The sequence below is a fragment of the Gadus morhua genome, chromosome 5, assembly GCF_902167405.1.
Source record: "Gadus morhua chromosome 5, gadMor3.0, whole genome shotgun sequence".
In the NCBI taxonomy this organism is placed as follows: domain Eukaryota; kingdom Metazoa; phylum Chordata; class Actinopteri; order Gadiformes; family Gadidae; genus Gadus; species Gadus morhua.
In genome coordinates this window covers 19383395-19405371 of record NC_044052.1, presented here as the reverse complement: position 1 = coordinate 19405371, position 21977 = coordinate 19383395, and the positions used below count along the sequence as shown (strand labels likewise).

At 43.4% G+C, this 21977-nt stretch overlaps 1 protein-coding gene, 1 pseudogene and 2 gene segments (V, D, J or C); all 4 read right to left on the bottom strand.

The window, feature by feature from the left end:
- Positions 1-2334: 2334 nt before the first annotated feature.
- Positions 2335-3440, bottom strand: LOC115543492 (immunoglobulin kappa constant-like; annotated as a pseudogene).
- A 5354-nt stretch (positions 3441-8794) lies between these two features.
- On the bottom strand, positions 8795-9862 carry LOC115543503 (immunoglobulin kappa constant-like; the record flags this gene model as incomplete). The annotated part of the segment is given in 2 exon segments: positions 8795-9320; positions 9832-9862. Coding segments are annotated over 2 exon segments (357 nt in total), but the record flags the coding sequence as incomplete, so codon positions are not given.
- A 2602-nt stretch (positions 9863-12464) lies between these two features.
- LOC115543479 (immunoglobulin kappa light chain) lies at positions 12465-14742 on the bottom strand. The gene is made up of 4 exons (XM_030355868.1): positions 14559-14742; positions 14065-14365; positions 13684-13718; positions 12465-12994 (listed from the first exon to the last, which is right to left on the bottom strand). Exons 1-4 carry the CDS (start codon positions 14728-14730, stop codon positions 12669-12671), a joined length of 834 nt encoding a protein of 277 aa, XP_030211728.1. The 5' UTR covers positions 14731-14742; the 3' UTR covers positions 12465-12668.
- Positions 14743-19170: 4428 nt separating this feature from the next.
- LOC115543508 (immunoglobulin kappa constant-like) lies at positions 19171-20267 on the bottom strand (the record flags this gene model as incomplete). The annotated part of the segment is given in 2 exon segments: positions 19171-19696; positions 20234-20267. Coding segments are annotated over 2 exon segments (354 nt in total), but the record flags the coding sequence as incomplete, so codon positions are not given.
- Between the last annotated feature and the right edge of the window lie 1710 nt (positions 20268-21977).

The window sequence follows — 21977 nt, the reverse complement described above, 5'->3', positions numbered from 1 at the left end:
ACCATGAATCACCTCACCCTCCTTTTCTGGACAGTGGTCTGTGGATCCTTAACAGGTTGGTTCATTCCACTCAGTCAAAATGTGGACCACCCTTCTCTGTTTGCTTGTGTTTTCTATTGGATAACTCAATGTTTGTTTGTTTGTTTCCTACAGGAACCCGCAGTCAGGTGACTGTGACTCAGACACCAGTAGTGTCCTTTAATCCAGGATCCACAGTCACTCTGACCTGTAAAACAAACCCAGCGGTTCACAGATTGAGTGATGGAGATGAGGGTATGTTCTGGTATCAACAGAAACCTGGAGAAGCCCCCAAGCTCTTCATAAATATGCAAACCAACTTGTATCACCAACACCAGCTCGGTTTAGTGGCAGTGGAAGCAGCACTGACTTCTCTCTGACCATCACCGGCGCCCAGCGTGAAGATGCAGCAGTTTATCACTGTCAGAGTTACCGTAGGTGGCAATGTGTTCACACAGTGATTGTAGAGCCGTACAAAAAACCTCCCTCAGTCACACTGCGTAGCCACTGAGCTGTTACAGCAGGAACCTGCTGCAGCTGCTGAGGGGGGAAGAGACTCTGACCACAGAGCGCTGAGCACAGAGGCTGGCTCTAACCAGGGGCCTCAAACCAAGAGCCAGCATTAGATTCCTCAGCATTATTAATACACAACTACTGCCTCAACTACCAAATATTACATACAATAACCACATCAACTACCACGTATTACACACAACTATCTGTTCAACTTCCACCTAACATACAACCTCAACTTCAACATATTACAGTCCCCCCCCCCCCCCCCTGTCACTCTTCATGTCTGCCAACCTCCTCCACCTCAGCAGTAAGAAGACAGAGTCCTGGTTGGGGCCCCCCAGGCCCCAGAAGGTCGGGGATCTGGTCCTTCCATGGACGGCTGCTCCGTCTGCCCCTTCTCTCCAGTCCCCAACTAGGGGGGTCCCAGACTCATCCCTATCACTGGTTCCCCACATGGAGTCCCTTCAACAGATAGGCATTGGACCCCCTCAGAAACATGTCCAGACTGGGGCCGTCCCTCACTGGGGGGTCCCCCAGAGCCCTGGATCGGCTCCAGTGTACCAAACCCCCCCCCCCCCCCCTCATCCACCTCCACCGGCTCCCATTAAGGTCTTGTCGCACCACCTCCTCCTCCTCCTCCTCCTCCTCCTCCTCCTCCTCCTCACCCCCCAGTCCCTCTAGCCCCCGCTCCTCTCACAGCTCCTCAGACCCTACTCCCCCTCCCAGAATCCTCCGTCCCTCAGACCACGGACTGCCCACCCCCCCACCCCGGGTTAGGGACTTCAGCTATGGACAGAGCCTTTAGGTGGCTGCCCCACTCTGTGGAACTCGCCTCCCCGGGAGATCCTCAACACTGGATCCATCTGCGTTTTCACAAGCTGCCTGAAGACCCACTTACTGGGCCTGGACTTTGGAACATGATCTTTTCTTATTTATTCGTTTATTTATTGTTTTGATTGTTTCAAAAAATAATCTTTAACGTTGTTTGTTCTTTGTCACCTGCATTTAAAGCATCTTGCGTCCTGATGAAACGAATTTCTTATAAGTTACTATCAGTATTATGAATCGATTGAAGCCAGCTGTTTATTAAATAATACCTGAAGATAGGGGAGTTCATGGACATCAGCCTTATTGTAATGGCGTTGGTCGGACACTAGAGAGCGACATTGAGCTAGTATGGAGAAATTATCACATACTGCTTTCACTGGAATCTCCAGAGACTCCTTTGAAAACCTCCGCCCTACAATTCCACTGACTTTCTGCCGCTCAAAAGACACAAGGTGCACATCAGCTAAAAATGGATATCATTTGAATAGCTACAGTTCACTGCTCACAGAATACGTTAAATGAAACACACATCTTTTCGACGTCGGTTTGTTCTTTGACTCATATACAGACAATATGAACATGCTCCTGTTTCCACACTCAACATGCTAGGGTTCTTATATTTGTTGGGAGAAACTGAATGTCTTTTAAGACGTACCTCTAAACGATTCTAAGTTGGTATCTGCAGAAACCTGGACATCTCTCTGAACTACTATTATATGAAACGACAGAAAGTCAGTCTGACACACATGGGTCATTTCAGCAGCAGTGGCTCTATGACTGACACTGGTCCACTGAATACACTGAACACACTTTCCAAGGAAATCCACACAGCCAACACTTTGCTCATTCAGAGATACACACCATAGCTTTAAGCCTTCATTCATAATGGTTGTGAAATTTGTTTTAATGAAGATAGCAGAGGTTTTATATGCTCAATAGAAGCAGCATTCAATTTCAAATACAGAAGATAAATGATATTTAATGAATTTATTCTTTAAATCTTTATTAAATGTTCAACATGTGACCAACACAAGCAAGGGGTAAAATCTAAAGAGCATCATGTTAATGAATCAAATGCGTGTTATATCAATGTAAATCAACAGAAGTAGCGGTGCCACCTGAGACAGAGAGACATAAAGCAGACGTGTCAGAGGAGATCTGTATCCTCCAGTACCTCCATGCTGGAGCCTCTCTACTCTGAACACTCTCCAGGATTCAGGGTTTGAGTGACAGGCTGCGTCTGGCCATTCTTACTGGCCTCACAGCTCACTGAGCCCGCCTTCCTCCACTGTCTGCAGGGAGGGTCAAGGTGCTGCTCCAGCTGTAGTGGCCATCTTTCCCCAGGACCCCCAGGCTATCTGACACCCCCCCAGACCTGCTGCTGCCCCCCACCTTCCAGCCAAGCTTTCCAGTCTGAGGGGAAGCCCCCACTGGCCGTACACACTAGTGTAGCACTGCCCTGCTCCAGCTCCACTCTGGAGGGAGGGAGGGAGGACGCTCAGCGTGGGCTGCACCACTCCCACTGGAAGAGAGAGGAGAGGAGTGGACAACAGGCTCAGTTAACATCAGCCTCATAGGAGCACAGAGGGAAGGGACAGCTTCCTGTTCACCAGCAGTTGGTGACATTAAAGAGGAAGGAAACCATTTGGTTTAAAATCTCTTCATTAAAAACTGTAACATGTTTATATTTAAAATGATTGAACTTCAAAATTTAGCATTTTATTGGGTTAACATTAATCGACTTTACCCCAGTTTGAATTTCTTCAAACTTAAAGGTGACTCATTTGACAATTAAATAAATGAACAATGACATAGCAATAATGAGGTTTTTCATAAAATACATTATATTGTAGAACATATGCAACAAATTAAGTGTAATTTAAAAGACAGCACCCTGTACGACGATATATTTACACTTTTTACTCATCTTATCATCCGAAAAAGAATTTAAAACAATAGAAAAGTATAAAGTATTAAGATTATCACGCTTATAATAATTTAAAGAAAGTTAAATATGCCATGCAAAGAAAAGTGTCCTTGTACTTACAGTCAACGATGAGTTTGGTGCCTCCACCAAAAGTCCACCACAGTGATACAAACTCATTAAGAGGCTGTACAAAAACCTCCCGCACATTAAAGACTCATCTCACTAACACACAATAATGGCTTCTCACTAGAATGGATGAATTAGTCGATATTTATTTCACTGTATTATTATAATCAATATACATTAATTGTTTAAATAGATTTAATGAAATATATTTATTTACATTTATTTTCATAACATTTTTAACGCAAAATTACAAAAGGTTTATTGTTTTAACACATGTCTAATAATTTGACTGAATAAAAAACATTCAAGCCAATGTTATAATTATGCATTTATTTTAAACAGAACAATGTCTTTATATCTATTATGGTTTTATGTAATAATAAATCTAAATTAGAGAGTCAAAGGATGTCATACAAACCAGATCGACCTCAACCAGATAAAATGTTATACATTAAAAATTCCAATAGTTTCCAGTAAATCTGAATTTGGATTCCAAAAGTGTGAATGTAGAAGAGATACAGCGGTCCTCCCAGAATGTCTGCAGTCACTCTCACCCCCCAGTCTGATGAGTGGAAACAGGTCATTTCCATATCGAGGAAGCTTTGCATGCTCAGCTGAAACTGGGGGTTCTGAGAGGGTTAAAGTCCTCTGAGTTCAACACTGCAGGACTCGGAGCTGTCACTCAACACCCCAGAAACCGTGGCAACCATGAATCACCTCACCCTCCTTTTCTGGACAGTGGTCTGTGGATCCTTAACAGGTTGGTTCATTCCACTCAGTCAAAATGTGGACCACCCTTCTCTGTTTGCTTGTGTTTTCTATTGGATAACTCAATGTTTGGTTTGTTTGTTTTCTACAGGAACCAGCAGTCAGGTGACTGTGACTCAGACACCAGTAGTGTCCTTTACTCCAGGATCCACAGTCACTCTGACCTGTAAAACAAACACAGCGGTTTACGGTGGTGATGAACTACACTGGTACCCACAGAAACCTGGAGAAGCCCCCAAGCTCATCATAAAATTAATAAACCAACTTGTATCACCAACACCAGCTCGGTTTAGTGGCAGTGGAAGCAGCACTGACTTCTCTCTGACCATCAACGGCGCCCAGCGTGAAGATGCAGCAGTTTATCACTGTCAGAGTTACATTAATCCCTATGTGTTCACGCAGTGATTGAGAGCCGTACCAAAACCTCCCTCAGTCACACTGCGTAGACACTGAGCTGTTACAGCAGGAACCTGCTGCAGCTGCTGAGGGGGAAGAGACCTCTGACACAGAGCGCTGAGCACAGAGCTGGCTCTAACCAGGGGCCTCAACCAAGAGCCAGCATTAGATTCCTCAGCATTATTAAACATACAAGTACTACCTCAACTACCACGTATGACATAAAACTTCTACCTCAACTACAAGATATTACGTACAAGTACTTCATAAAATACAATATTTTGCATACAACTAAACTTTCAACATATTGAATACAACTACAACCTGAACTTCAACTTAATACATCACCCCCCCAGTCACTCTGCATACCTGCCAATTGCTTGCCACCCTCCCCCCCCCCCCCCCCCCCCCCCCCCCATCCACCTCCACCGGCCCCCAGTCAGGTCCTGCAGCGCCTCCTCCTCCTCCTCCCCCCCCTCCTCCTCCCTCCTCCTCCTCCTCCACCTCCTCCTCCTCCTCACCCCCCTCACCCCCCTCCTCCTCCTCCTCCTCCTCCTCCTCCTCCACCTCCTCCTCCTCCTCCTCCTCCTCCTCCTCACCCCCCCAGTCCCTCTAGCCCCCGCTCCTCTCACAGCTCCTCAGACCCTACTCCCCCTCCCTGAATCTCCGTTCCTCAGACCACAGACTGCTTTACCCCCCCACCCCCCCACCCCGGGTTAGGGACTTCAGCTATGGACAGAGCCTTTAGGGTGGCTGCCCCCACTCTGTGGAACTCGCTCCCCGGGAGATCCTCAACACTGGATCCATCTGCGTTTTCACAAGCTGCCTGAAGACCCACTTACTGGGCCTGGACTTTGGAACATGATCTTTTCTTATTTATTTGTTTATTTATTGTTTTGATTGTTTCAAAATATAATATTTGACGTTGTTTTGTTCTTTGTCACCCACATTTAAAGCAGCTTGCGTCCTGATGAAAGGAACAACTTTCTTATTATAAGTATTATGAATGGATTGAAGCCAGCTATTTATTAAATAAAACCTGAAGATTGTGGAGTTCATGGAATCAGCCTTTATTGTAATGCCGTTGGTCGGACACTAGAGAGCGACATTGAGCTAGTATGGAGAAATGCACGCATACTGCTTTCACTGGAATCTCCAGAGACTCCTTTGAAAACCTCAGCCCTTCAATTCCATTGACTTTCTGCCACTTAACAGACACAGGTGCACATCAGCTAAAAATGGATATCATTTGAATAGCTACAGTTCACTGCTCACAGAATACGTTAAATGAAACACATCTTTTCGACGTCGTTTTGTTCTTTGACTCATATCCAGACATTATGAATATGCTACTGTTTCCCCCACTCAGCATGCTAGAAACCTGGACATCTCTCTGAACTATTATTATATGAAATGACAGAAAAGTCAGTCTGACACACATGGGTCATTTCATCAGCAGTGGCTCTATGACTGACACTGGTCCACTGAATACACTGAACACACTTTCCAAGGAAATCCACACAACCAACACTTTGCTCATTCAGAGATACACACTATAGCTTTAAGCCTTCATTCATAATGGTGTTGAAATTTGTTTGATGAAGATGGCAGAGGTATTACATGCTCATTAGAAGCCACATTAATTCGAAAACACAGAGATAAACAATAGTAAATGATGACAAGAAATAATTTATTCTTGAAATCTTTATTAAATGTTCAACATGTGACCAGCACAAGCAACGGGTAAAAATCTGAAAGCATAATATAATGAATCCAAGACATGTTATATTAATGTAAATCATCCAAAGCTGCGGGGCCACCTGAGACAGAGAGACATAAAGCAGACGTGTCAGAGGAGATCTGTATCCTCCAGTACCTCCATGCTGGAGCCTCTCTACTCTGAACACTCTCCAGGATTCAGGGTTTGTGTTTGTATTTGTGTTTCTGTGTGTGTGTGTGTGTGTGTGTGTGTGTGTGTGTGTGTGTGTGTGTGTGTGTGTGTGTGTGTGTGTGTGTGTGTGTGTGTGTGTGTGTGTGTGTGTGTGTGTGTGTGTGTGTCAGTGGAGGCTTCTCCATTGAGGAGAGGGAGGAAGATCCTCCCTAAAATTGTTGAGAATAAAAAATGTAGATTGCCCCGACTATTGTAATGAATTAATGCCCTTAAATATGACTACTTTATTGCCTTTGAATATATAATGTTCGTTTCCCTAGGTAAAGGGACATTAGCACCCCCTATCGCCTATTGACAATTACTTCAGGGAGGAACGTCCTCCCTTCGCCGCCGTCCACTCCCATTCATTTTCTCGAAAGTACTGGCGGCCGGTGGATAACATGGGTTTCAATGGGAGAGAGGAGGAAAATCCTCCTCTGAGTGGGTGGGACCTTAAGGGGTCTGATTCGCGCAAAAATCTATCCGTCTGCGCTATGAACCAATAAGCAGGATCCCTGGATGTTGAGCAGTGTTGCCAGATTGGTCCGATTTCCCACCCAATTGGGCTACTTTTAACCATGTTAGGCTGGAAAAATTATCATTGGGCGGGAAATCTGCCCAATCTGGCAACGCTGTCGATAACAAACCCGGTCTGCATTGCCGCGGTGCTCAGTCTGAGAGACGCAGAGCAAGTGAAATCTGCGATAGCGAGATCCTAAATGCACAATGGAAACATTGGAAACGGAGGACATTGTTAACGTCTTATTACAAAAACCATTCCATTCATTCAGAAAGAGGTAGACCACTTCCCAAAATCAAGGTCATCAGAAATAATGGCAACGTCAGTGTTGTGAGTGCTACATGGTTTGCTAGGTACGCATGACTTACTGGTAGCATTACAAGCAATTGTAACTGAAAATAAACATAGCTAAATAACTTCAGTCAGTGAGGGCAAAAATAGGCCCAATAATAGGCCCAGATTTTTTTATTTACTTTTACAAATCAATAGTAGGCCTGATTTGACTAATATGCTTTGCATCCTTTCCTTCTCAAATTACAGTGATGCCACTGGTGGCTTTGTATACATTTTGTTCACATAACTCCCTCCCTGCTATTTTGTAGTTCACCAAACACCCTGAAACAACTTGAGTCTCACATTATTATGCCACCATACACCAACAGTGCAAGCAGGCCAATGGCAACCAAGCGCGCAGTCCTTCCTCCCTCACTTTAAAAACCACCAGCCGCCACTGGTGTGTGTGTGTGTCCAACTAAACCATTGATTCACATGGCTTAAAAGCTAGAACTACAAAATCTCCCAGACATGTCTTTGCTACGGTTCACTGGTGGAAACACAAGAGTCTGTTTTCTCTGTGACGGTAACCAACGCTGTTGTTCTGCAGCCTCCTTTCCTGGAGATGGCCAAGCCTCGGTCCACCCTCACAGCCCTCATCCTCCAGCTAAGGAAGCCATGAGGAACAACCGCGAAACACCAGCCTCCGTCTGCTACCAGGCTAACCCAACGACATGCTAACTACTACTGAGGCTCTAAGCTACTATTAAAGATGGAGGTGAACAGAGATGAGTTCATAGAATCACTCTTTGTTGAAACGGCGTTGGTTAGACACAAGAGGGCGCCATTGAGCTTGTATGGAGACATGCACACACGCTTTCGCTGGAGTCTCCAGAGACTCTTCTGAAAACCTCAGCCCTACATTTCCACTGACTTTCCGTCACTCGAGAGACACAGGTGCACATCAGCTAAAACTGGACATCATTTGAATAGCTACAGTTCACTGCTCAGTGCTCACAGAAAACGTTTAATGAAACACATCTTTTAGCAATGTCGGTTTGGTCTTTGACTCATAGACAGACATTATAAATATGTTACTGTTTCCACCACTCACTGGTAGGGTTCCTATGCCTTGGTGGGAGGTACTGAATGTCTTTTGAGATGTACTTTTACATGTTTCTAAGTTGGTACCTGCAGAACCCTGGACGTCCCCCTGAACTTCTATTTTATGAAGTGACATAAAGTCAGTCTGACACACATCATTTCATCAGCAGTGGCTCTATGACTGACACTGGTCCACTGAATACACTGAACACACTTTACAACAACATCCACACAACCAACACTTTGCTCATTCAGAGATACACACCATAGCTTTAAGCCTTCATTCACAATGGTGATGAAACTTGTCTAATAAAGATGACATATGTTTGATATACTCATTGGTAGAAAGAGAAACAGATTTGACATGATTGGAAAATATAACAAGAAATATTGTATTTTTTTCATTTTTATTTGATTCAACATGTGACAAATCAAGGGGTAAAAGCCAGAGAGCATAATGTCAATTAATCAAACACGAGTTATATTAATGTAAATCATCAAAAGCTGCAGTGTCACCTCAGATAGAGACATAGAGCAGACGTGTCAGAGGAGATCTGTATCCTCCAGTACCTCCATGCTGGAGCCTCTCTACTCTGAACACTCTCCAGGATTCAGGGTTTGAGTGACAGGCTGCGTCTGGCCATTCTTACTGGCCTCACAGCTCACTGAGCCCGCCTTCCTCCACTGGTCTGCAGGGAGGGTCAAGGTGCTGGTCCAGCTGTAGTGGCCGTCTTTCCCCAGGACCACCAGGCTATCTGACACCCCCCCAGACCTGCTGCTGCACCCCACCTTCCAGCCAAGCTTCCAGTCTGAGGGGAAGCCCCCACTGGCCACACACAGCAGTGTAGCACTGCCCTGCTCCAGCTCCACTCTGGAGGGAGGGAGGACGCTCAGCGTGGGCTGCACCACTCCCACTGGAAGAGAGAGAGAGGAGTGGACAACAGGCTCAGTTAACATCAGCCTCATAGGAGCACAGAGGGAAGGGACAGCTTCCTGTTCACCTGCAGTTGGTGACATTAAAGAGGAAGGGAACATTTGTGTTTAAAATCTCTTCATTAAAACATGTTTATATTTAAAATGATTGAACTTCAAAATGTAGCATTTAATTGGGTTAACATTAATCGACAAGTGTGAATTTCTTCAAACTTAAATATGACTGATTTGCCAATTCAATAAATGAATAATGCCACAGCAATAATGAGGTCTTTCATGAAATACATCATATTGTAGAACATATCTAACATATGCAGTGTATTTTAAAAGTCAGAACTCTGTACCACAATATATTTACACTTTGTCCTCAGCTTATCTTTAAAAAAACGACAAGAAATTAAAAATATAGAAAATTCCAAAAGATAAGATTATCACCATTACATTTAGAGAAAGTTAAATATGCCAGGCAAAGACAAGTGTCCTTGTACTTACAGTCAACGATGAGTTTGGTGCCTCCACCAAAAGTGTACCACAGTGATACAAACTCATTAAGAGGCTGTACAAAACCTCCCGCACACTAAAGACTCATCTTACTGACACACAAACACTGGCTTTTCACTAAAATGGATGAATTAGTCAATATTTGATTAATTGGAAATATTATAATTAATATATAGTAATTTTATGAATGTATAGTAATTTAATGAAATACATTCATCATTCATTTATTGTCAGAACATTTTTAAAGGCTCTTTTACAAAAGGTTTATTGTTTTAAAACATGTCTATTAATTTGACTTCATAAAAAACCTTCAAGCCAATGTTATATTCATGCATTTATTATGTACAGAACAATATGTTTGTATCTATTATTCTGGGTTCAGGTAATAATGTAACGACAATTTATTTCAAACAAATAGAAAGTTAAAGGATTTCATACAAACCAGGATTGGCATCAACCAGATAAAATGTTATGCATTTTAAATTCCAATAGTTTCCATTAAATCTGAATTTGTATTCCAATGGTGTGTGTAGAAGAGATACAGCGGTCCTCCCAGAATGTTTGCAGTCACTCTCACCCCCAGTCTGATGAGTGGAAACAGGTCATTTCCATATAGAGGAAGCTTTGCATGCTCAGCTGAAACTGGGGTTCTGAGAGGGTTTAAAGTCCTCTGAGTTCAACACTGCAGGACTCAGAGCTGTCACTCAACACCCCAGAAACCGTGGCAACCATGAATCACCTCACCCTCCTTTTCTGGACAGTGGTCTGTGGATCCTTAACAGGTTGGTTCATTCCACTCAGTCAAAATGTGGACCACCCTTCTCTGTTTGCTTGTGTTTTCTATTGGATAACTCAATGTTTGGTTTGTTTGTTTTCTACAGGAACCAGCAGTCAGGTGACTGTGACTCAGACACCAGTAGTGTCCTTTACTCCAGGGTCCACAGTCACTCTGACCTGTAAAACAAACAAAGCTGTTCATGGCAATAACTACTTATTCTGGTACCAACAGAAACCTGGAGAAGAACACAAGCTCATCATGAAATATGTAAACCAACTTGTATCACCAACACCAGCTCGGTTTAGTGGCAGTGGAAGCAGCACTGACTTCTCTCTGACCATCAACGGCGCCCAGCGTGAAGATGCAGCAGTTTATCACTGTCAGAGCTACATTGATCCCTATGTGTTCACACAGTGATTGAGAGCCGTACAAAAACCTCCCTCAGTCACACTGCGTAGACACTGAGCTGTTACAGCAGGAACCTGCTGCAGCTGCTGAAGGGGAAGAGACTCTGACACAGAGCGCTGAGCACAGAGCTGGCTCTAACCAGGGGCCTCAACCAAGAGCCAGCATTAGATTCCTCAGCATTATTGAACATACAAGTACTACCTCAACTACCACGTATCACACACGAATACTACCTCAACTACAATATTATACATACAACTACTACCTCAACTTCAATACTTTGTATACACCTCAAACGTCAACATATTGAATACAACTACAACCTCAACCTCCATACAACCCCCCCCCGTCACTCTGCATGTCTGCATACCTCCTCCAACTCAGCAGTAAGAAGACAGAGTCCTGGTTGGGGACTTCAGCTATGGACAGAGCCTTTAGGGTGGCTGCCCCCACTCTGTGTAACTCGCTCACCGGGAGATCCTCAACGCTGGATCCATCTGCGTTTTCACAAGCTGCCTGAAGACCCACTTACTGGGCCTGGACTTTGGAAAATGATCTATTCTTATTGATTCATTTATTTATTGTTTGATTGTTTGAAAATATAATATTTCATATTTTCTTGTTCTGTGTCCCCAACACTTAAAGCAGCTTGGGTCCTGATGAAAGGAACGACTTTATTTGTATTATTATGAATAGAATATAGTCTGCTATATATTTCATAAAACCTGAAGATAATTTAGTTCATGTAATCAGTCTTTATTGCATACCGTTGGTTTGACACTAGAGGGCGCCAGTGAGCTTGTATGGAGACATGCACACATGCTGCTTTCCCTGGAATCTCCAGAGACTCTTCTGAAAGTTTCAGCCCTACATTTCCACTGACTTTCTGTCACTCGAGAGACACAGGTGCACATCTGCTAAAACTGGACATCATTTGAATAGCTACGGTTCACCGCTCACAGAATACGTTTAAAGAAACACATATTTTAGCCATGTCGGTTTGGTCTTTTACTCAGACAGACATTATGAATATGTTACTGTTTCCCTCACTCAGCATTCTAGGGTTCTTATGTCTTGGTGAGGGATACTGAATGTTTTTCGAGCCGTAATTTTACATGTGTCTGAGTTGGTATCTGCAGAAACCTGGACATCTCTCTGAACTACTATTATATGAATCGACAGAAATTCAGTCTGACACACACGGGTCATTTCAGCAGCAGTGGCTCTATGACTGACACTGGTCCACTGAATACACTGAACACACTTTACAACGACATCCACACAACCAACACTTTGCTCATTCAGAGATATACATCATTGCCTCCCCCCGTGGGGAAATTTGTTTGATGTAGATGGCAGAGGTTTTATATGCTCATTAAGCCACATTAATTCGAAAATACAGAAGATAAACGATAGTAAATGATGACAAGAAAAAATGTGTTCTTTACATCTTTATTAAATGTTCAACATGTGACCAACACAAGCAACGGGTAAAAATCGGAAAGCATAACGTTAATGAATCAAAGACGATTTATATTAATGTAAATCATCTAAAGCTACAGTGCCACCTGAGACAGAGAGACATAAAGCAGACGTGTCAGAGGAGATCTGTATCCTCCAGTACCTCCATGCTGGAGCCTCTCTACTCTGAACACTCTCCAGGATTCAGGGTTTGAGTGACAGGCTGCGTCTGGCCATTCTTACTGGCCTCACAGCTCACTGAGCCCGCCTTCCTCCACTGGTCTGCAGGGAGGGTCAAGGTGCTGCTCCAGCTGTAGTGGCCGTCTTTCCCCAGGACCCCCAGGCTATCTGACACCCCCCCAGACCTGCTGCTGCCCCCGACCTTCCAGCCAAGCTTCCAGTCTGAGGGGAAGCCCCCACTGGCCACACACAGCAGTGTAGCACTGCCCTGCTCCAGCTCCACTCTGGAGGGAGGGAGGACGCTCAGCGTGGGCTGCACCACTCCCACTGGAAGAGAGAGAGAGGAGTGGACAACAGGCTCAGTTAACATCAGCCCTCATAGGAGCACAGAGGGAAGGGACAGCTTCCTGTTCACCAGCAGTTGGTGACATTAAAGAGGAAGGGAACCATTGTGTTTAATCTCACTACATTAGGAATCCAGTTTACACAAAAAGATATATATGTTTATTTTTGTTGGAATGAATCAATCTTAATTTCTCTTTCTTTAAATCATTTCATGCGTGGCTAATTGCACATGCAAAATATGAGAGAAAAGCAGGATTAGTTACTCAAAGCACATAAATACATTTTAATATGTTTCTAATATTTACTGATCATTTAGAAGTTCCACTGAACTTCAATTAAACTACTTTGTCCATTTTACAAAATACTTATTTTTTTAAGAAATAAAATATGTTGCAGCAATAGTCAAAAATAATGAAAATAATATTTTTGAAAACGCATAATGCAATCGAACATATGTATTTAACAAATTTTGTTAATTTAAGCCAAAATACAAAACTCTTTAAAACAGTATATTCCAACTGTGTACTCAACTTATTTATAGAAAAAATAATACCTGAAAAGTATAAATAAATTAAAACATTTTAAAATCATCATTGCTAATTTATTCTAGAACATTGCTCAATATTTCATGTAAAATTTCAAAATGTCAAGAAAGGTCTCCTTGTACTTACAGTCAATGATGAGTTTGGTGCCTCCACCAAAAGTGTACCACAGTGATACAAACTCATTAAGAGGCTGTACAAAAACCTCCCGCACATTAAAGACTCATCTTACCGACGCACAAACACTTGTTTTTCACTAAAACCCATGAATGAGTTGATAATTGATTCACTAGAAATATTATTAAAATCTATTAATTGATTTCAAGGACATTGATTTAATTAAATATGTTTATTACAACCAAGGGTAGAGACCCCTGGTTAGAGCCAGCTCTGCGCTCTGTGTCAGAGTCTCTTCCCCCTCAGCAGCTGCAGCAGGTTCCTGCTGTAACAGCTCAGTGTCTACGCAGTGTGACTGAGGGAGGTTTTTGTACGGCTCTCAATCACTGTGTGAACACACCGCCACCGTGGTAACCCAGACAGTGATAAACTGCTGCATCCTCCCTCTGGACACCAGAGATGGTGAGAGTGTAGCTAGTCCCAGACATGCTGCCGCTGAACCGAGCTGGGGTCCCTGAATAGCGGGTGACTGCATTGGATGTCAGCAGTTTGGGAGCTTCTCCAGGTTTCTGGATGTACCAGTAGAGAGTATTATCAATATCTGAGCTCCCCGTGGCACTGATAGACACAGTCCCCTCCAGGCCGACGGTCTTGGATTTGTCAGGTTGTGTCAGAAATTTACTGGCAGACGACTCTGAAATAAGAAGTGGAGGATGAGCCTTTTGAACCGACTTAAGACAGTGTTCAGTGTAACGTTAGCCTAGAGCACATCAGGAGCAGAGAGGGGAGGAAATACAGCAGGATAAACACCGAATAGAGCCCAAACCAGGAGGGATCAGAGTGAAGTCATAAGAACATGATCAGAGTGACGGAGCCATAAGTCTCACCATGAGTAAGGAACGCCAACACTGCTAGCAAGGCTGTGGACGACCTCATCTTGCTCTGGGTGTGTTTGTGATGGCTGGCAGCGAGCATATTTAACTCTTGGCCCTCAGAGATACTCCAAGTCATGCAAAACAGGGTGCCTATGGGCGGACGAGCATCTACTTTGAGAGACATGAAAGTGAGAGACATGCGGTTGAGTGAGTTCATCACTTTTGAAAGAAAAATGTAAATCTTGTTAGTGAATATATTTAGAAACGCTTCATGTTCTGCTAAATGGTGTACTCATAAGAACATATTGAAATGTGAAATTAATAAATGTATATGCAAAAATAAAATCCTGCGGTTCTCACCGTATTCATAGAGTTTGAAACAGAGATCGTTCATGAAAAGATTATATCAATTCCTTCCAACTGTTTAACATTAATATTCATGTCAAGCCACTCATCTCAAGGGATGAGTGGTATATTACTAAAATCCTTTTATTTGATGAGAAGTCATTGTAACAAGAATTCAGTCTAATGAGTACTAGACTGTATAAAAGGTGAGGTTCTATAAGGTGCATTTCTAGTGTCTGCCCAAGTGACCACCTAACCTACCACTCTGTAGGTCTATAAAGCAGTGATAACACAGAATGATAAGAAACCACACGTCTTAAGTCTTGAGTAATTGTACGTAAGCAATGTGAATTTGAGGCATTAGTTATGTAAGCTAGGTAGTTGAAGTAGTAGATGCGTGTAATATGTTGTATATTAGGTGATAGTTGTTTGCAATATATTGTGGTGCAGGAAGTAGTAGAATTGATTGTGGTAGCTAAAGCAATGTAGTTGTTGAGGTAGTATTTTTATGTTGTAGTCGAGGTAGTAGGTGTACGTAATACGTGTTAGTTGAGGTAGTAGTTGTATGTAATACATGGTAGTTGAGGTAGTAATTATATGTAATATGTGATAGTAAGGGTTAGGGTTAGGGTTAGGGTTGGGTTAGGCTGCTTCACTAAGACCACAACCAACCACAAGGCCTTCATAACTGTGATATTAATGTGCATTGTTTTTTAAAGGATCAAGTGGAGCTTCGCACTATGTTGCTTTATTGCAGGGGATTAGAAAAAAATAGAAAGTTATAGGATTTAATACAAACCAAGATTGAATAAAAAATTGTATGTATCATACATTATAAATTCCAATAGTTTCCAGTAAATCTAAATTAGTAATCCAAAAGTGTGAACGTAGAAGAGATACAGCGGTCCTCCCAGAACGTCTGCAGTCACTCTCACCCCCAGTCTGATGAGTGGAAACAGGTCATTTCCATATAGAGGAAGCTTTGCATGCTCAGCTGAAACTGGGGTTCTGAGAGGGTTTAAAGTCCTCTGAGTTCAACACTGCAGGACTCTGAGCTGTCACTCAACACCCCAGAAACCGTGGCAACCATGAATCACCTCACCCTCCTTTTCTGGACAGTGGTCTGTGGATCCTTAACAGGTTGGTTCATTCCACTCAGTCTAAATGTGGACCACCCTTCTCTGTTTGCTTGTGTTTTCTATTGGATAACTCAATGTTTGGTTTGTTTGTTTTCTACAGGAACCAGCAGTCAGGTGACTGTGACTCAGACACCAGTAGTGTCCTTTACTCCAGGATCCACAGCCACTCTGACCTGTAAAACAAACCCAGCGGTTTACGATGGTGATGAACTATACTGGTACCAACAGAAACCTGGAGAAGCCCCCAAGCTCATCATAAAATTAATAAACCAACTTGTATCACCAACACCAGCTCGGTTTAGTGGCAGTGGAAGAAGCACTGATTTCTCTCTGACCATCAACGGCGCCCAGCGTGAAGATGCAGCAGTTTATCACTGTCAGAGTTTCCACTTTCCTAACAGGGTCCGGGTGTTCACACAGTGATTGAGAGCCGTACAAAAACCTCCCTCAGTCACACTGCGTAGACACTGAGCTGTTACAGCAGGAACCTGCTGCAGCTGCTGAGGGGGAAGAGACTCTGACACAGAGCGCTGAGCACAGAGCTGGCTCTAACCAGGGGCCTCAACCAAGAACCAGCATTAGATTCCTCAGCATTATTAAACATAGAAGTACTACCTTAACTACTACGTATTACATACAACTACTATCTCAACTACCACGTATAATATACCACTACTACCTAAACTACCACACATGACATACAACTACTAACTCAACTACCACGTATCACACACAACTACTACCTCAACTACAAGATATTACATACAAGAACTTCCTAAACTACAATACTTTGCATACAACTCAAATCCCACTGCCCCCGCGGTAGAGACCCTCATCCACGCCTTCATCACCTCCCCTCTGGACGGGGATCATGAAGTCCCACTGGGGGGTCCCCACAGAGCCCTGGATCGGCTCCAGTGTACCAATCCCCCCCCCCCCCCCCCCCCATCCACCTCCACCGGCTCCCATTAAGGTCCTGTAGCACCTCCTCCTCCTCCTCCTCAGTCCCTCTAGCCCCCGCTCCTCTCACAGCTCCTCAGACCCTACTCCCCCTCCCAGAATCTCCGTTCCTCAGACCACGGACTGCTTTACCCCCCCAACCCCCCACCCCGGGTTAGGGACTTCAGCTATGGACAGAGCCTTTAGGGTGGCTGCCCCCACTCTGTGGAACTCGCTCCCCGGGAGATCCTCAACGCTGGATCCATCTGCGTTTTCACAAGCTGCCTGAAGACCCACTTACTGGGCCTGGACTTTGGAACATGATCTTTTCTTGAAAATATAATATTTCATATTTTCTTGTTCTGTGTCCCCAACACTTAAAGCAGCTTGGGTCCTGATGAAAGGAACGACTTTATTTGTATTGTTATGAATAGAATATAGTCTGCTATATATTTCATAAAACCTGAAGATAATTTAGTTCATGTAATCAGTCTTTATTGCATAGCGTTGGTTTGACACCAGAAGGCGCCATTGAGCTGGTATGGAGACATGCACACATGCTGCTTTCCCTGGAATCTCCAGAGACTCTTCTGAAAGTTTCAGCCCTACATTTCCACTGACTTTCTGTCACTCGAGAGACACAGGTGCACATCTGCTAAAACTGGACATCATTTGAATAGCTACGGTTCACCGCTCACAGAATACGTTTAAAGAAACACATATTTTAGCCATGTCGGTTTGGTCTTTTACTCAGACAGACATTATGAATATGTTACTGTTTCCCTCACTCAGCATTCTAGGGTTCTTATGTCTTGGTGAGGGATACTGAATGTTTTTCGAGCCGTAATTTTACATGTGGCTGAGTTGGTATCTGCAGAAACCTGGACATCTCTCTGAACTACTATTATATGAATCGACAGAAAGTCAGTCTGACACACATGGGTCATTTCAGCAGCAGTGGCTCTATGACTGACACTGGTCCACTGAATACACTGAACACACTTTACAACATCCACACAACCAACACTTTGTTCATTCAGAGATATACATCATTGCCTCCCCACGTGGGGAAATTTGTTTGATGTAGATGGCAGAGGTTTTATATGCACATTAAAGGACAATTCTGGTATTTTGAACATTAAGCCCCCTTTCTGGTTTGTTTAGGATGAAATAGAGTGGGTGACACCGAAATTTTAACTATTAGTCCTTTCTCGGGTATTTGGCTCATTTTGAATCGCTCCTGCCTGCTTCACAATGGTTGTCTGTGTGCATACACCAACCCGTCAACCCAGCAACCCTGAACGTTCGTTTTAAAAAATGTGCAAGTAACCGAGTGGTTAGTGGCATTCGTGAAGTTTAAAAAAAAATATCGGCGCAATATATGGTTTCCATCCGTGTTAGTTGCTAAATGGAACTATTTTTTCAGATACCTCACAACCGCATATAAACTTCCGCACAAGGTCCCACTCCGTGCAGCACCTACTTTCGACTTCCGTCGGCATCTGCCTGCACTTCCCACAGGCACGCCACCCGCCCGTGATCCTGGGGACCGCTTCATCCGGAGCTTCAGGCGCCTCCGTAGCCCTCGCCTCCATCTCACGTAGCTCCTCCTGGGTGAATTCTGGGTAAAACGATATCCTCTGCCGTCTAACTCAAAATCGAGTGCGTCCTCCAGAAGCCACCTTTCATAATCCATTTTCAGTGATTTTCTATGTGATTTTCCCTAATCTGAGGTGCCCACGGTACAAGACTTCAAACCAACGTAAACAGCCCACCTTTCCGGTTCGGCGGAGTAATATCATCGTGCAGTAATGAGTCTTCCAACTGATATCAACTGGCGATAAATGTGCAATAAAACACGACAGAAACCATGTATTGCGCCGATAATTCTTTTTTAAACTTCACGAATGCCACTAACCACTCGGTTACTTGCACATTTTTGAAAACGAACGTTTAGGGTTGCTGGGTTGACAGGTTTGTGTATGCACACAGACAACCATTGTGAAGCAGGCAGGAGCGATTCAAAATGAGCCAAATACCCGAGAAAGGACTAATAGTTCAAATTTCGGTGTCACCCACTCTATTTCATCCTAAACAAACCAGAAAGGGGGCCCAATGATCAAAATACCAGAATTGTCCTTTAAGCCACATTAATTCGAAAATACAGAAGATAAACGATAGTAAATGATGACAAGAAAAAATGTGTTCTTTACATCTTTATTTAATGTTCAACATGTGACCAACACAAGCAACGGGTAAAAATCGGAAAGCATAACGTTAATGAATCAAAGACGAGTTATATTAATGTAAATCATCTAAAGCTGCATTGCCACCTGAGACAGAAACACATAAAGCAGACGTGTCAGAGGAGATCTGTATCCTCCAGTACCTCCATGCTGGAGCCTCTCTACTCTGAACACTCTCTCAGGGTTTGAGTGACAGGCTGCGTCTGGCCATTCTTACTGGCCTCACAGCTCACTGAGCCCGCCTTCCTCCACTGGTCTGCAGGGAGGGTCAAGGTGCTGCTCCAGCTGTAGTGGCCATCTTTCCCCAGGATCCCCAGGCTATCTGACACCCCCCCAGACCTGCTGCTGCCCCCCACCTTCCAGCCAAGCTTCCAGTCTGAGGGGAAGCCCCCACTGGCCACACACACTAGTATAGCACTGCCCTGCTCCAGCTCCACTCTGGAGGGAGGGAGGACGCTCAGCGTGGGCTGCACCACTCCCACTGGAAGAGAGAGAGAGGAGTGGACAACAGGCTCAGTTAACATCAGCCTCATAGGAGCACAGAGGGAAGGGACAGCTTTCTGTTCACCAGCAGTTGGTGACATTAAAGAGGAAGGAAACCATTGTGTTTAAAATCTCTTCATTAAAACGGTAACAACATGTTTATATTTAAAATGATTGAACTTCAAAATTTAGCATTTTATTGGTTTATCATTAATCAACTTTAAACAAGTTTGAATTTCTTCAAACTTAACTATGACTAATTTGCCAATAAAAAATGAATGAATAATGCCACAGCAATAATGAAGTCTTTAATAAAATGCCTTATATTGCAGAACATATGTTACATATTTAGTGTAATTTGAAAGACAGAACTCTGTACGACAATATATTTACACTTCCTCCTCAGCTTATCTTCCGAAAAAACTACATGAAATTTAAACTATCGAAAAGTAAAGAATGTGAAGATTATCACGCCTAATTAAATTTAAAGAAAGTCAAATATGCCAGGCAAAGAAAAAAGTGTCCTTGTACTTACAGTCAACGATGAGTTTGGTGCCTCCACCAAAAGTGACCCACAGTGATACAAACTCATTAAGAGGTTGTACAAAAACCTCCCGCACATTAAAGACTCATCTCACTGACACACTAACACTTGCTTTTTACTAAAACGGATGAATTAGTCGATATTTGATTCATTGGAAATATTGTAATTAATATATATTAATTGTATGAATGTATAGTAATTTAATTAAATATATTCATCATTCATTTTTAAAGGCTCACTTTCAAACGGTTTATTGTTTTGATTAAGTCTATTAATTTGACTTAATAAAAAACCTTCAAGCCAATGTTATATTCATGCATTTATTATAAACAGAACAATATGTTTTTATCTATTATTCTGGTTTTAGGTAATAATAAATCTAAATTAGAGATTCAAAGGATGTCATACAAACCAAGATCGACCTCAACAAGATAGTGTTGTGCATTTTAAATTCCAATAGTTTCCAGTAAATCTGAATTTGTATTCCAATAGTGTGAATCTAGAAGAGACACAGCGGTCCTCCCAGAACGTCTGCAGTCACTCTCACCCCCAGTCTGATGAGTGGAAACAGGTCATTTCCATATAGAGGAAGCTTTGCATGCTCAGCTGAAACTGGGGTTCTGAGAGGGTTTAAAGTCCTCTGAGTTCAACACTGCAGGACTCGGAGCTGTCACTCAACACCCCAGAAACCGTGGCAACCATGAATCACCTCACCCTCCTTTTCTGGACAGTGGTCTGTGGATCCTTAACAGGTTGGTTCATTCCACTCAGTCAAAATGTGGACCATCCTTCTCTGTTTGTTTGTGTTTTCTATTGGATAACTCAATGTTTGGTTGGTTTGTTTTCTATAGGAACCAGCAGTCAGGTGACTGTGACTCAGACACCAGTAGTGTCCTTTACTCCAGGATCCACAGTCACTCTGACCTGTAAAACACAACCAGCTGTTTACAGATGGAGTGATGTACAACAGGGTATATATTGGTACCAACAGAAACCTGGAGAAGCCCCCAAGCTCATCATAAGCTATATAAGTACCCTTGTATCACCAACACCAGCTCGGTTTAGTGGCAGTGGAAGCAGCACTGACTTCTCTCTGACCATCAGCGCCGCCCAGCGTGAAGATGCAGCAGTTTATCACTGTCAGAGTGCCCACTATCCTAACAGTGTCTGGGTGTTCACACAGTGATTGAGAGCCGTACAAAAACCTCCCTCAGTCACACTGCGTAGACACTGAGCTGTTACAGCAGGAACCTGCTGCAGCTGCTGAGGGGGAAGAGACTCTGACACAGAGCGCTGAGCCCAGAGCTGGCTCTAACCAGGGGCCTCAACCAAGAGCCAGCATTAGATTCCTCAGCATTATTAAACATACAACTACTACCTTAACTACTACGTATTACATACAACTACTATCTCAACTACCACGTATAATATACCACTACTACCTCAACTACCACATATTGTCTACCACACCTTCTCTGGCCAAAACATCCCCCTTTCCACATCCGTCACCAACCTCGGTGTTAAAATGGACCCACAACTTAATTTTGACACCCACATCAAACACCTCTGTAAGACAGCATTATACCACCTCAGGAACATCGCCAAACTCCGCCAATCACTCACCCTGGCTGATGCAGAGAAGCTCGTCCATGCCTTTGTCTCCTCCAGGTTGGACTACTGCAATGCACTCCTCATTGGGATCCCTGGCAAGAGCATCCAGAGGCTCCAATACATT